Source organism: Mchenga conophoros, linkage group LG14 (assembly GCF_057382185.1).
Source record: "Mchenga conophoros isolate Kocher_MC1m ecotype Shallow Benthic linkage group LG14, M_conophoros_male_GT1.1, whole genome shotgun sequence".
NCBI lineage: Eukaryota > Metazoa > Chordata > Actinopteri > Cichliformes > Cichlidae > Mchenga > Mchenga conophoros.
Genome location: NC_140539.1, coordinates 9,506,398 through 9,520,860, shown reverse-complemented (window position 1 = coordinate 9,520,860; position 14,463 = coordinate 9,506,398). Strand labels below are relative to the sequence as shown.

The following is a 14,463-nucleotide window of genomic DNA, read 5'->3' as shown; positions in this document are numbered from 1 at the left end:
TCACAAATAGTTAATACACTCTGCTTTAGATGCTAGGATGCCCACATTATATAACAATTTGCAGCATACAAAGTTAAGGGTACACAATAGAAACAAAGTATGTCTTTTTAAAATCCTCACTTACATTAGTTGATTGAGCTGAGCTTAACTGAAGTAGATTAATGCATTTCTTTTTTTTTTTAATATTGGGTTTAAAAAAAACAAACAGATGGGCTTGAGGAAGTTGGCATGTGATAATTGATTCCATCCCGCTGGCTTAAAACCATAATTGCCTTCAGTGTCCCACTGGCGTGAACAAGGACCTGCATGCACACACACACACACACCCACGCCCCGTCCCCTAAGCCCCATGGTCCCTGGAGTTGCTCCAAAGCTTCTTATCTGTTAATCAGTGTGAAATTGTAGTCTTTACCTTCAGTGTCCACAAAAGGGCTCCCAACCACATGCTAGTCGGTTGAGCTGTCCCTCCTCCCTCTCAAGACAAACTGAGCACCTGATCCTGGGCTATGCTCGTTTGAGCACTTATTAGTGGTGATGACGCCAAATTACCTGCTGATGAATTAACCTGCTGACTCATAAAGCCACAGCTCGTCTCCAACCCCTCGTTCTATATTTAAAGTTTTTACGAGATACTGGGCCAGAAGTAATTTTATCAAATAATTTGTTGTACAGATATTTTTGTGGATGTTGCTGGGGTTTTTTTGGTTTTTTTTTTTAAGTATTTGGTAGGTTGTATCAAAAAAATTGAGGCATTTTGACATATAACACCAAATCTGTAGGCCTTCATGGGAGGTGACAGGTCTGGAGAACTGAGATTTGATAAATCAGGCCTATGGTGAGGCCTGCAGCTCTACAACGCTATCACCAACTGCACATAAACATACCGTGGCTAATCACCATAAAAATTTGTCACCAAGCTGTTTCCAAACTAATTTCATTGTTTTAGTCAAAACAAAAGCGCGCACATCACCATATAAGGATATTAGTGTTTTCTCCTGCACTCATGCCAGTGACCGACTGCAGCCAAGTTGTTTGCTCCCCTCCCGTTTGCCCTCCTCTCTTCACGTGTGAGACATGGTGCTGCCAGATTGTGTTGGCATGAGGAGTAGGAGGGATTACGTGTGTGCGCAGTCACTCATTACCTCCTTCAGAATAGATTACTATTCCTCCGGTCTGCAGAGCCAGCGAGTAACAGTGGAAGCCTCTAAAACACTCAGCTGCACTGCATGGAGATGCCACAGTGTGTATATGTGTGTGTGAGTCAACGTTGTCAAGTGATCTCAGGCTTGTTTGCTGCAAAGTGACAGGCATTTTTTTCCCCTCCCTCTCTCGTGCTCTTTTTTTTCTTTCTTATTTTTTGGGGGGGGCGGCCCAGTATCCTCCTGCCTGTCTCACCTTGTCCTCCTTGCGTACACGCAGCACACGCAGAGGCACGTGGACGCACTGAGCTCTGTGATGCAGGATACAGGGATATAAAGATCCCAGAATGACCCCAAAACAAGATACACTTCAGACAAGGAAGCAGTGCTGAAAAATCATATACGTTTGTTGTGTTTAGAATGTACAATCTGTGTGTCAGAGCACCTGTCAAATCAACACAGAAGCTCTCCTAACTCACACAAAATATATGGACTGAAGTCGACATCTATCAATCTTTGAATCCAGGTGTTTTCAGTCCCAGTACTCACTTATTCTGAAGGGGAAACTAGCCATAGAAACATACTGCTTTTTGTACCATACTGTAAATATACCTTTTAATCAAGTTTATGGGAGCATAGCACCTTTTCAGCACTGTCTCTGAAACTACAGGAAATGTGTCCTGAGGAGCTGAAAGTCAAATATTTTAATATTAAACATAAAAAAAAAGTCAAATATTTTCAAGTTTTTGTTTTTAATGTCATTGCAAACTAAATATGGGATTGTTCGAGCAAAATAGCCAAAGGAGGACCCTATCCTTTGTGCTAGATTCGGGATTCATATTTTTTCTGTAATACTGAGTAGGGATGCCCTGAATGTGAAATATCAACACTCGTTTGTTTTGATTTTGTTCTTTTCTGGCTTTCTATCATCTTTAAAAGTGCTTAAACACACAATTTTTCCACATTAAGCCTGTGGAAAATGGATGTAATAAAAATATCAGAAGGTACAAGATGTGACATCTTATTTGCAAATACTGAAATTCCTCATTATTGACTAATATTTATATCACATTAATATTTATATTACCACTGCGAAATATATCTAATGTATATCCCTTATAGACTATTGTCCAGGTAGTATTTAAAAGCCTTACTAGCAGCATATTACATAATATCTGAATTATTATTTATCACCGTAGATCATGAAACAGAGTACTACAGTGCCTCTTTGCAACATCTGCTCTGTGACATTTAATGATGATTAATGCATTTGTTAAAAAAAAAAAGAGCAACAACGGGAAGAATCACTGATAATGAAAACACCTAGATGTTTGGTCATGCGTGATTTACTCGCATAATTACTGATGGTGTGTTTGAGTGAGTATCTCACACACACAAACACACACATGGAGCGCTTCCATCGTGTTCTCGCTCTGTCACACACTTCCCCTGTGTCGCCTCAGTATCCTTGCATAGCCTCGGCGTGACACTGCCTCTAATGTCTCCGTCTGCAGTGTACAGTAGGTATCACTGCACAGACGCGAGAACACAATGGATGGCAAAAATGTAAATGCAGGAGAAAATCGTGTGTGGCGGAAGAGTGAAAAACTGTTTGTATGGTATGATGGGGGGGTGGGGGGATAAACACGGTGATGGAGAGTGAGTGAGAGGGAGCCAGAGGGGGGAGGAGCAGAGAGATGATTCCTCGCTCTAATCCTCTAGACACACGCTCGGTCTGGCTGCCTACTGGCTCAGAGAGACAGAGGGAGAGAGACGGAGGCAGGTGGAGGGCGCACACAGAGAGAAACCAAGTGGGAAGGAAAAAAACAAGATGAAGGGAAGAAAGGAAAGGAGCGCTGCCTCGTAAAGCACGCTGACAGAAACAAACAGAGAGAGAGAGAGGCAGGGAGGAACTGGATAACCCAGCGACTCCGGCACGGTTTCTAGCAGAGGGAAGGAGGAGGAAGAGTGCGATGCTACAGTGCTGCTCTGCCTGAACCAAAGCAGGAGGGAAGGAAGGAGCAACAGAGAGGAGGAGGAGAAGGAATCCCTCGAAAAACAGCCTGAAGAGTGGACAGAGAAACAGGATGGAGGAGAGGAGAACACGCAGAAACCCCTGGCTGCTCAGGCTCACATGAGTGTATGGACCTCTGCCCGGCCGGAGTTACTACAAGATGCTGTCAAAGAACGAGCGTACGAGGGCGTAGTGTTAGTGTGCGAGCGATGGATGTCTGTTTGCACAAACTACGGCCGCTCCGCAAAAGTCAGCAGAAGTAGACGAGAGGCTCGGGTCTCTGTCAGAGCAGGTGTGTGCGAGTGTTGGTGTGAGAACATAGGACACACCAGCTGTTTTAGGAGGTAAACAGAGCCGGGGTAGCCCAGAGGAGAGGAGAAGGAAGACACGTTCACGCGAAGAAGTGCATGGAAGGCGAATCGCACACGCGGAGTCAGGAGTCACAGTTAGTGGTGTGAGGAAAGCGTGGCGGACAGCACATTTAATAGAAGACACGGAGTTTACAATGAGGTGTCACTGAGGTTCCTGACTTCTCTATACCAAACCAGCCACCTGAAGCCACTCCCTACCTCAACTCAACCTAACAAGTGGACTTGAACACTGAGAGACAAGGACGAATAAAGCTTTGATTGATTGATTGATTGATTGACTTGAACCCCAGCTGTCTGGGAAGCCCACCTGAAGTGGGGTCAGTCCTGACTTTCTGTGCCCAGTGGATGCCTCCTGACTCCAACCATGGGAGAATGGACCATCCTAGAGCGCCTCCTGGAGGCTGCTGTGCAGCAGCACTCTACTATGATTGGAAGGTGAGCTGTTGAAGACGTGAATGCTATCTTTTAATTGAAATTATGTGCATGTGTCCTTATCTATATGTGTTTCTACAGTATAGTAAGTGTGTGCATGCTGACTGTGAGTCCCTCTGTGCTCACATTCAGGTCCAGGGTGACGGGCTGCAGGTTGTGGGGGGTAGGTGGGTTAGTTTCTTTAATCTGTCTGGGTGATACGATGGGAGGGTTATGCAGCCATGAGGGCTACTATTAGTCCACACAGAGGACTAAAACATCTACAATTCTGTCATTCCCAGTTTTTGCCATGTGCTTCTCCACACTGATGCCTCCCTCCTTGCCGTAACATCAAGTTGGTTTCAGAAGCCAGCACGCTACACAAGCGTGACCCAGTTGACAATTTACCACAGTTTTCTTCACCTCTTGTCTTTTTCTGTCAAGTATGATGTCATCTTCTTTATCTTTACTCCCCCCCCCCAAAAGAAAAAAATCCACGAGCCACAGCCGATCACAGCAGTTATGATTTATGCATTCTCTAACATGCCGAGATGTGTTGCATCTTAGTTGGAGTAACTCGTTCTCAGGGCCGCAGGACGAGCAATTATTCATGAGCATTTTAGCACATCGGCTCTGTAAACATTATTAGAAACGTCTTAACATTAAGTAAAGGACGTATTCCTGAGTATGAAGGCTTTCTCAGGATATGTGTGAAACCGCAAGTTCAACTTAAGTTCATGAGAAACCATCTGAATTTGCAGTTTAAACCAATTCCCTTCAGCTACTGACTCACCCTTGCTAGTGGTACTCTTGAATTATTGAGCGAATGAATGTTGGGCAGTTTATAAAGTAAACGATGCGTGGAGTTTGTTTTTTTTCTGGATGAGTCTTCTTCTGCTTACAAAACTCTGATACATGGTTTGTCAGCATTTGCTTTCCCTCATTCACGAGACCCTGGGAGCACACTGTCCCTCATCATCTAGGCTAGTCATAATGGGTGTGGGGTCTCAGCAAAGAGCGGGAAGGAGAAAAGACAGAAAGAGAGGGTAGCTAAGGAGAAACTCTCAAAAAGAACAATGACATCTACGGCAGGCAGTGAAGGGAAAGGGTAAAAATTAAACAAATCAAAAAGCAGAGCAAGAGAACTTGGTTCCAAAGTAGAACGGGGATGAGGAGAACCGACAAGCGGAGTGCGAGATGTGGGAGACACGAAGCAGATGACGGAGAAAGAGTAAAAAGACCGAGTGAAGGCGAAGGCAGCGGGGAGCGCTTATTCACAGACAAGCGAGCAGACACATGGCTTCAGTCTGCAGGGCGTTGGTAGGAAGCCAAGAGGAGTCTCGTCACGAGATGGTGCTGCATGTCATGACCTAAGCAGAGCAAGCAGGACACCCAGAGGCTCAGATCATCTTTGCACAGATTATATCTATTGTACAGACAGCTGAAATGTTCAGAACACAGGAGGAGCCCATTAGAAATTTAAAAAAATATCCAAACATTCACATGGGCTTACCAGCAGCCCTTTCCTGCTTAAGTTGCATCTGCTCTGGCTCAATGAGTACCCTCACTCTAGATACTCATATGGCAATATTTGTAGCAAGTCTGCAAATTATAGCACCTGAAAAGTTCCCACATATCTACAGACAACAAAAGTTCATACATAATCTTTCTGATAAAACTGAGGTGGTACTTTTTTAAATAAAGAAGTTTTTATCATGAATACACCACCATCACTATCCAAGCTAAGGGCTCATTCTCCTTGTTGTGGTTTGCCTGGTTTCACTGCCAACACGCCACTAATGAAAGTTTTGGGCGAGACTCCTTATGTGTGATTTAGACTTCTGCAGGAAATTTACACTGTGAATTAATAATGTAACTGGAAACCCCTTTTAAACCCTTTAACACAATAACGTCCCATTAGATGATGGGGTGGCTGTAGCTCAGGTGGCAGAGCAGGTCAGCCACTAATCAGAAAGTCGGTGGTTCGATCCCAGGCTGCCTCCTGGCTGCATGCCAAATATCCTTGGGCAAGATACTAACCCCGTGTTTGCCTACTGGTGGTGGTCAGAGGGCCCGGTGGCGCCAGTGTCCGGCAGCCTCGCCTCTGTTAGTGCGCCCCAGGGCAGCTGTGGCTACAATGTAGCTTGTGTGTGAATGTAGTGTAAAGCGCTTTGGGGTCCTTAAGGACTAGAAAAGCGCTATACAAATGCAGGCCATTTACCATTAGCACTGGGGTGTCCAACTCCAGGCCTCAAGAACCGGTGTCCTGCAGGTTTCAGATGTATCCTTCATCCAACACAGCTGATTTAAATGGCTCAATTACCTCCTCAACATGTCTTGAAGTTCTCCAGAGGCCTGGTAATGAATTGATATGAATGAATGATTTGATTCAGCTGTGTTGACCCAGGGTTATATCTAAAACCTGCAGGACACTAGTCCTTGAGGCCTGGAGTTGCCCACCCCTGCATTAGCACTAGTTTTTTAATATGTAGAGTTCATGCTGCGGCAGGACCTAATTGCGATCTTTTCTTAAACCCAACCCTTTTGGTGCTTGAAGCTAACAAAAGCAAAAGTGAACAGTAAGTAAAAAGAGAGTTCCCACTCAAAATACGAACGCCAGTCTTCTGATAGACATCATTGCCAATGCCTAAAGTGGGGATTATGTTTTCCCTCTCTGCGAGTTTGCTAGTGTCTGCTTGGGTCCCAGTGATGTCAATGTCATCATGAGACAGTCAGCGAGAGGGTTCATGCAAGAGTGTGCATGCCTGGCTGTTTTCTGTGCCCGTGTGGACTTGTCTGTAAAGAATTTACATTACAATGCACCGACTATGCATGCGGCCAGGCAGCGGACTTTAAAGCAGTATAATAGGAACGACTACTTGCCTGTCGGGTCTCTAGCTGTCCGCAACCAAGTATAACTAAGGCTTTAAATGCACCTTCCTGTTCTTTCAATCAGGAGCATTTTTTGTTGGTGTCTAACATTGCAGCAGTTATTACATAATGGCACTGACATCAAAGAACACCTTGCGCATATGTGCAAGACCCCAGCGACTTTGACAGAACGGCAGTATTTGATGCCCTAGGATTGAGCTCAGGTTAGAAGTGGGTTAAAGGCTGCTGTTATATCAGCATTTGAATTCCAATTCCAAGACACAAAGCCATGTCCCAACAGACATTTTTGCAAAGACAGATATCGCTATCCGGTGGAGAGAAAGCGGGTTTCAGGCACTTCCACGCTTATAATTTGGAAGCAATGTCCATTTTTTATACCGTCTATGATGACATCAACGTGAATGTAAAGAGGCAATTTAAAGTTTCAACCCCACACCGAAAACACTGGTTGACACCAGTCTGTGTTTACTGTAGAAGTGTTTTTGGAACTACTTTGTCCTCCACTCCCACATTGTTTGACATACTGACAGACTGTGTAATGACCAGCTGATTGATAAACAGCTTTGCCTTTCTCAGGCAGTCTTGCCAACCGACCGCTTATTTTCGTTGCTTCTGGTGGGAGTGACTCGGATATTTATTCACTCATCATGAGATACACAGTCTGTTTATTGGAAATCTCAAACACATTGCTGTTTATCTCAGTCATGCTGGAGGACATTTTAGCAACTTGTCCAATTAAAAAATGGATGAACATGGGGATTATGTCTGTTGTTTACTACGGTGAATGGACCAGCAGTGTAATGAGGTGGGTGCTTTGAAATATGTAGTCAAACTTCAGGCGGGCATTTGTAAGCAAGTTCGGGCTGGCGCTGTGGAAGTCAAAAACCGTGTGACTGCTCTTAAGTGTCAGTCTGACTTGCTGGCTGGGGCTGCTACTCGGAGCGCTGAGGGACCGGGGGACCGCTTCTCACTTTATCCTGGGGGAATCATTCTGAAGAGCTGCAGGAGAGTCAAGGCAAAGGTGGCCTGACCGGAAGGCAGGGAGCTGGAGGCTTGGCTGGTTCGAGGATCTGGGTGAGTGATGAGTCAGTGTGTTATCTAGAGATTTTAGTGTGTGATCAAGATCTGGCTCTGATGACAGCCACTTAACATGGACACTACTACTATGAAGGATCCAGCTGAGTCAGAGCTCTTCACGTGTTCTCCACAATAGAGTAAAGTTGTGAAGAAGGGGAGGATTTCCGGTAGCCGGAGAAGGTTGTTTCAGGTTCGGCAATGGATGTTGCAACCATTGGACGCAACAAGAGACCTGGAACTGTATCTATCATTGGTACTGCAGCTGTGAGTACTATCAAAACTGTAAAGACTAAATTAGTTATTATGTTCGACACTAAATTTGCCACAGATGTAGATGCAGAAACGCGTTCTCTGTATCTTAAAGAGAAACTTAATAGAGATGTCACCCACCAGAAAACTGTCAATATATGCAACAAGCCCAGTTCTTTCAAGGTTACTGCTGAATGTAATGACATTAGTGAAATGGTCAAAAAGTGCATCCAGCAGGGGAGATAATTGCATCTCCTGGTGTTAACATATTAGCATGATGATGTCTCTTCAGGTGTTGTCTTACAACTGTGGTGGCCTGCGTGGCCTACAGGGGATAAAGCTCGACATATCGTTGTGGACAGTTTGCTTGCAGAATGGGACATTTTATGTTTGCGAGAGACATGGTTACCTAAAAAAGACTTGGGAAACTTAACTACCTTTCCAAAATTTGATGTCAGCACAGCTATAGTCAGAGACAGAATTGAGGGGGGGGTGTGAATGTGCTTTGGGGCAAAGAAAAATGATGCTGTGATAAAGTCAGTTAGACTGGATGATCAGCTGGTGTATTGGTATACAATATACGCAGAAAAACAATAGTTTTGTTATCCTAAATGTTTATACTCCCTATAATCTTTCAGCCATGGATGAAAGACCTAAGCAAGGTCCAGAGTTTGAACAGAAGAAACTTGCGAATTCCAGATATAAGTATGCTATTCGCTTTATATTTAAAATGAGAAAGTTATGACTCTATGGCCAGGACAATGGTGAGTAATAAAGTCACAGATTTTTGGAAAGAAACCATCAGCCACCAGGCAAACCATCTCTACCGTGTGTGGTTGAAGATATTTCTGGGGCAGATAATATTGCAGCATTATGGAGACAACATTACATTACTGCATTATGGATCACATTACTGCAGCACATCTAAAAAATGCTCGTTTAAGCTCTTTTAGCACTCTGTTTCCCTGGTTTTATGATCCATACCAGACTCAATGTTGTGTATTTTGCTTTTCCCTGTTATTAAGGACAAAGCTGGACTAGTGAGCTGTCTGGATGATTATAGGCCGACTACACTAGCCAGTATTTTATCTAAGGTTCTAGAAAGAATCCTGCTTGATAAAGTGTGTATATCTCTTCTCTGGATAATCAGTTTAGTTTCAAGCATGGTATCAACATATGTATATGTGGACTTAAGAAAACAGTGAACTTGTATAGGACCAAAAATTCATCAGTCCTCATGTGTTTTATTGATGTGTGTAAAGCTTTTGATCGAGCAAACCACAGGAAACTATTGGTAAATTTAAACAATGTGTTCCTGGGTACATTGTGAGGGTTCTCTTTTACTGGCATGCTCATCAGTAGATCCAGAAGGTACACGTTGCATCCAAAGATGCAATGTCAGATGTTTGTAAGTGTAGGTGTTTGTACTTTAAAAGCACTTTTCAGGAAGTTAATGTTCACTTTTATAGAAAGTTTGAATGGTTCTGCTAACAGTATAATTTTAGCGCTCATGAATCCTACTGTGAATTTTTCCTGTTACTCATCCAGTCTAATGAATCAATGGTTGAAGTGTTTGTGTAAACTGATTTCTTATAACTGCGCTATGTGTAATATAAGATTTGTATTCATTGTAGATTCTATTTCTAATATTGTTTCATGTTTTAAATATATATATACATATATATATATTTTATGTTGTGCTTTTTCTGTGTAATCATGGACTTAAGTCTCTTAATAAAGCTTGTTTCCGTCAGTCCTAAACCCATTTGTCTCTCCCCTGCTATTTTCCTTCATCTCATTGGTCACTGAAGGTGGCGTCCTGTGAAAGAAGCACTGGACAGGTTGCTGTCCCTAAGGCGATGCCAGCGTGTGCCTGAGTCAATTTGTCATACATGAGTCACGCACACTTTAGCAGTAATATAACACTCCTTCGTGTAAGAATACACACGACCGTGACTGTAGAGTCCCTTCTACAGTCAGGGTTTATATGTATGTGTGTGTGTGTCTACAGAAACACTCAGGCTGTACGTAAAACGTGAGCTCTAACGTACTTTGGCAGCAGATCATGTGCGCTTGCTTTAGTTCTGCCTGCGAGTGTGTGTGTTCTTGTGCATCACCTGCTAGCAGTGATTTATTCTTCCCATTACGAGCAGCGGCCCAGGTGTAAATCGAGTTCTCCGGGATCACATGATGGACTGTGGCACTGCCTTTTGGTACACACAGCCTCTGAACACAAGCTGTGATATAACACTCGCCACTTAACTGCTGTCAACACATCACTCATTCTGTCGCTATGGTCCTCCTTCCATATGCGGAAGTGTCATTTGTCAGCTGCCATTGGCCAGCACGAGACTGCTAAACATGTAAGTCCATCCTCCCACCTCCTAATATTGATCTCCAATAATCGAATGGAAAGCGGCGCTTGATAGAAGACAGGTCGCTTAATGAAACAGACTTTCAGGCCTGTCCATTTGCAATACGAATTACCTCATGGGTTTAACTGACTGAAATGTTAAGTGAGCGATTAAAGCTCTAAGTACCTCATTGACTTTTTGCCTGTTAACATAAACCTTGATATTAATTAGCAGGCCAAATATTTATTCTTACAATGGCTTTCTCAATGAGCCACCCCAAAGACAGTAAAATAAAAGTTCAGTGATCAGCATCACCATTTATGAGCAGCAGTGTTAAACAGGTCCATTGACAGCCCTAATAGGCATGACTAGAGACAATATAAGAGAGAACAACCGCCCTCAAAGAATCCAGAATAAAAGCAAAACATTGAAACAATGAACACTAAGATTAAAGTTCATAAGATAAAAATATCAAGAAGCAAGTGACTCTCTGAAGCTACAAAACATGACTCTATGATACTAATAGTTCAAAGACATGATCCTCTCCATCTTTCAATTTTTCAATTTTATTCAGAATCTGCTGGGAAAAAGAACAACCTTAATCAAGCATTTGCATGTCTTTCTATCACACATTCGCTCTCTGGAGCCATCAGGACAAGTTTCTCTGGCTGATTTTCAGTCCTTATGTTGAGCCTCTTTAGGTGGCACTGCTCGTTCTTGGCTACCTGACAGAGGAGCCGGCGTATTTATGGAGTAAAGGCGTAAAGGAGTTGCATTTGCTCGAATTTTCTCATAAATAATTTACTTTGTTGACTTCAGTAAATTCTTAAACTTAGCCAAATCAACAGATAATGCAGCACTCTGAGAGCTGGTATGCAGAAACACTCTCACTACTCAAAGTGAATATTTAAATACCTAATTCTCAAATACAACATGACTTTTCACATTTTTACTTGCATATTTGGAGGCTAATGCTGTTATTTGCACATCAGCTATAGAGAAAATAACAATATTAATCAATTTTATATCAACTATATCATTTGTAATATATTGTATTTTTAAATTTAGTTTGGTACTTACTGTCTCTAAGCAACTGTGACCACATAATTCATTGGGATTAATAAAGTATTCTGATCTAAGGCCGGATTTAGACTTCTGTGAGGAATCTTTGTAGAGACTATGACCAATGTTACTGCCAACATTTCTGCTTGTGCTGCTACATTATTAATGTGTTAATTACCATGTGGTCGCGTCCTGGTGTTTTATATGCAGTGCAAGTTGACAAAAACGAATAAAATGCCGGGACTTTTTTCCCTGCTGGTTCCTGCTTTTTGTTGTTTATTTCAGGGGCAAACATACTTGTGATTCTAGTTTTTCCACTTCTTTTTATGTTTCCTCACATTGCATAGTATTTACAATCCACTTTGGGGGAATTTGTGAGTCCTTATATTGATGCTATGATTATTGCACCTTATATTGAGATGATGATGGTTATTCTCACTCTGTGAAAAGTAGCTGCAAATGCAAAGGAGGAACTGTCAGTACTGAAGAGAACAATCCCAGAAGTTGCGAGGTGCATTGACCTGATGTGTAGTTATATTTCTAGGGAGGTGCATGCTACATTACAGAGTAGGGTTTCAGAGGGGTTTGCAGCTGTGACGTTGCTACAGCATAGATTTCCCGGTGAAGCATAAATCCCCAGTAATCAAACAGTATTTACGCTGGCTTTGAACAGTCACACTTGAAGACAGGATAACAAGTTTTTTGCAAATCCTGATCTGTTTAACCCTTTCATGGATGAATTATGACAACCTCAATCAGGATTTTTTTTCTTAAGTATTTTTATTAATCTTTAGGCATGAAAAAAAGATTTTTGAACTTCATTATTTAAACATGTACTTTTCTAAGAGTTTGTCCACTTAGGAGGACAACATACATTCTGAATTTGGTGTAGAGTGACACATCAGTGTCCAATGTAGTGGTTTATGTGCAAGTATACCATCAACACTGACACAAATACAAGAAAACAGCCTTTGAATAGCTGTCACTGTGACCACCACCATGCGTGAAAGGGTTAAATTCCCAAACTGTAGTTCGTTCAGCTCTCGCTGTTTCTGCTTTAAAAAAAATGTAAAGAATTTACTGTAAGCCTGACCAAACGCACCCAAAGGTTTTCAGACACTGTTAGATGATCTGACGAGCACTTTGTCTGGAGCATTTTGAAGCCTTCGAACTGCTTAGATGTGCATTTCAAGTAGGCCTTCCAGCTTCAGTTCATTAACGTCTCCCTTCAGAAGAGAAGATGATGGAGGATTTCATTTGATCTCAGCGTGTCTGTGCACATGCAGACTTATCAATACTGTATGTTTCCAGTCAAGGTCTCCATCTCGTTCTTGACGAAGGCCTGCTCTCTCAGTGGGATTCCTCAGCACGGCCCCTGTAAATCTCAAGAGTGTTCACTCAGGGAGCTCATCCATATATATGTGTGCATGTATCTGTGTATGCCACTTTATCAGCACACTCCAATGCATGCATTAAGCTAAAACCAATATTTATTAGTGACCTTTGTTATCTGCAACTCGATGCGTCTCTGGTTGGTGGCAAGTTTCAGCTCTGTCGTCACATGACCTTTAGATCATGGTGCATTTATTTAGCAAGTCCCTGTGGAGCACTCGCAACCCCGTAGAGGCTACGCTCGATTTTGTTTGTACATAATTAGAATTAGCTCACAAATGATGCTATATTGCAGGAAAAAAAAGGAAAGAGGCTGCGATATCGAGTCGCTTGCGGCAGATTCCCCTGCGAGACTGTTAAAAAGACACTCTAACAGGGAGCCAAGTGAGACCGCCAACATGTATTCCCTCCATCCCTCTCTGTCTCTGCTTTCACACTTCCTTCCATTCATATGTAATGACCCCTGAGATGCTGCCGGCTGTAATGTCAGCGCCTTCACGGTGCTACCACACAACACTTATTAAAATGACCTCACATGTTATATTGCCAGATTATGAATTACTGATGGGAGTAAGACTCATGCCATTCCTGCTACATTAGATGGCTCCTACACAGCTGCTGATAAAACTTTAATTACATGCAGCATCTGGAAATGAAATATCAAACATAAGTTTATTATTGACAGTGCCTCACAAGTATGCACTAGTGTTCCTGCTCGAGATACAAAGATCCTGGAAATGAGCCCTCAGAGCAGGAAAGAGCTGCTCTTTAGCTGCTCACAGCCTTTCATGGCTGGAATACTACAACCAGCCTCCATTGGGATTACTATAGAGGCAGAGTTGTAGCTGGGGGAGAAAAAGAGAGCAACTGCATGTAATTACACAGCTCGTGTTCTCATTTCTTTTTGCTTACACCCCGTATCTACTTCCTCCCCCATCCTCTCGCTGTACCCCAGCTGCTTATTCTTCCTTGCTTCAATCTCACGCTCCACATATGCTAAGGTCAGGGTTGACATGGCATTTACTGTCATGCTCCTGGGTCATTAACCGAGCACCCACACTGCGTGCTTAACATTTATATGTTCTTAATGTATTTTCATTAGCGTACTGAGTCTCAAGCTCGTAGTTCCTGAGGATAGTCTTATTATTCGGCATTCCTTGCGTTTCTATTTGTTTCTAGCTCCCTTTTGTTTCTTGTTAAATCTTCTTTTGCTTGATTGGTTACACCTGTTTTATTTACCGACCACCTAATCAGCCTTTGTGTATTTGAACGCTCAGTTTGGGTCTGTCCCTGATTGCTCTTCACTTTCTTGCTCTGTTTTCTCTGAGGAATTTATTCCAAGTGATTTTGAATATTTGGATTCAGTTCAAAAAAACATTTCTAAACAGCATTAAAGAATGATTTTGATTTTAAATACTGTGTACTGCATTTGGGTTTCACAGCTGCCTATGACATTTACAGGCTGACAGCTTACTGGTTACACTGTAAGACATTATTTAAAG

General features: G+C 42.6%; 1 protein-coding gene across 1 annotated transcript in view; it reads left to right on the top strand.

Moving 5' to 3' along the window:
* The first annotated feature begins 2,839 nt into the window (after positions 1–2,839).
* Positions 2,840–14,463, top strand: part of gjd1b (gap junction protein delta 1b) — a 31,167-nt gene continuing 19,543 nt past the window's right edge. The window contains exon 1 of the mRNA XM_085245079.1: positions 2,840–3,959. Within this exon, the coding sequence (XP_085101205.1) occupies positions 3,889–3,959 (71 nt within the window). The 5' untranslated portion in view covers positions 2,840–3,888. The remainder of the gene's footprint in view (positions 3,960–14,463) is intronic.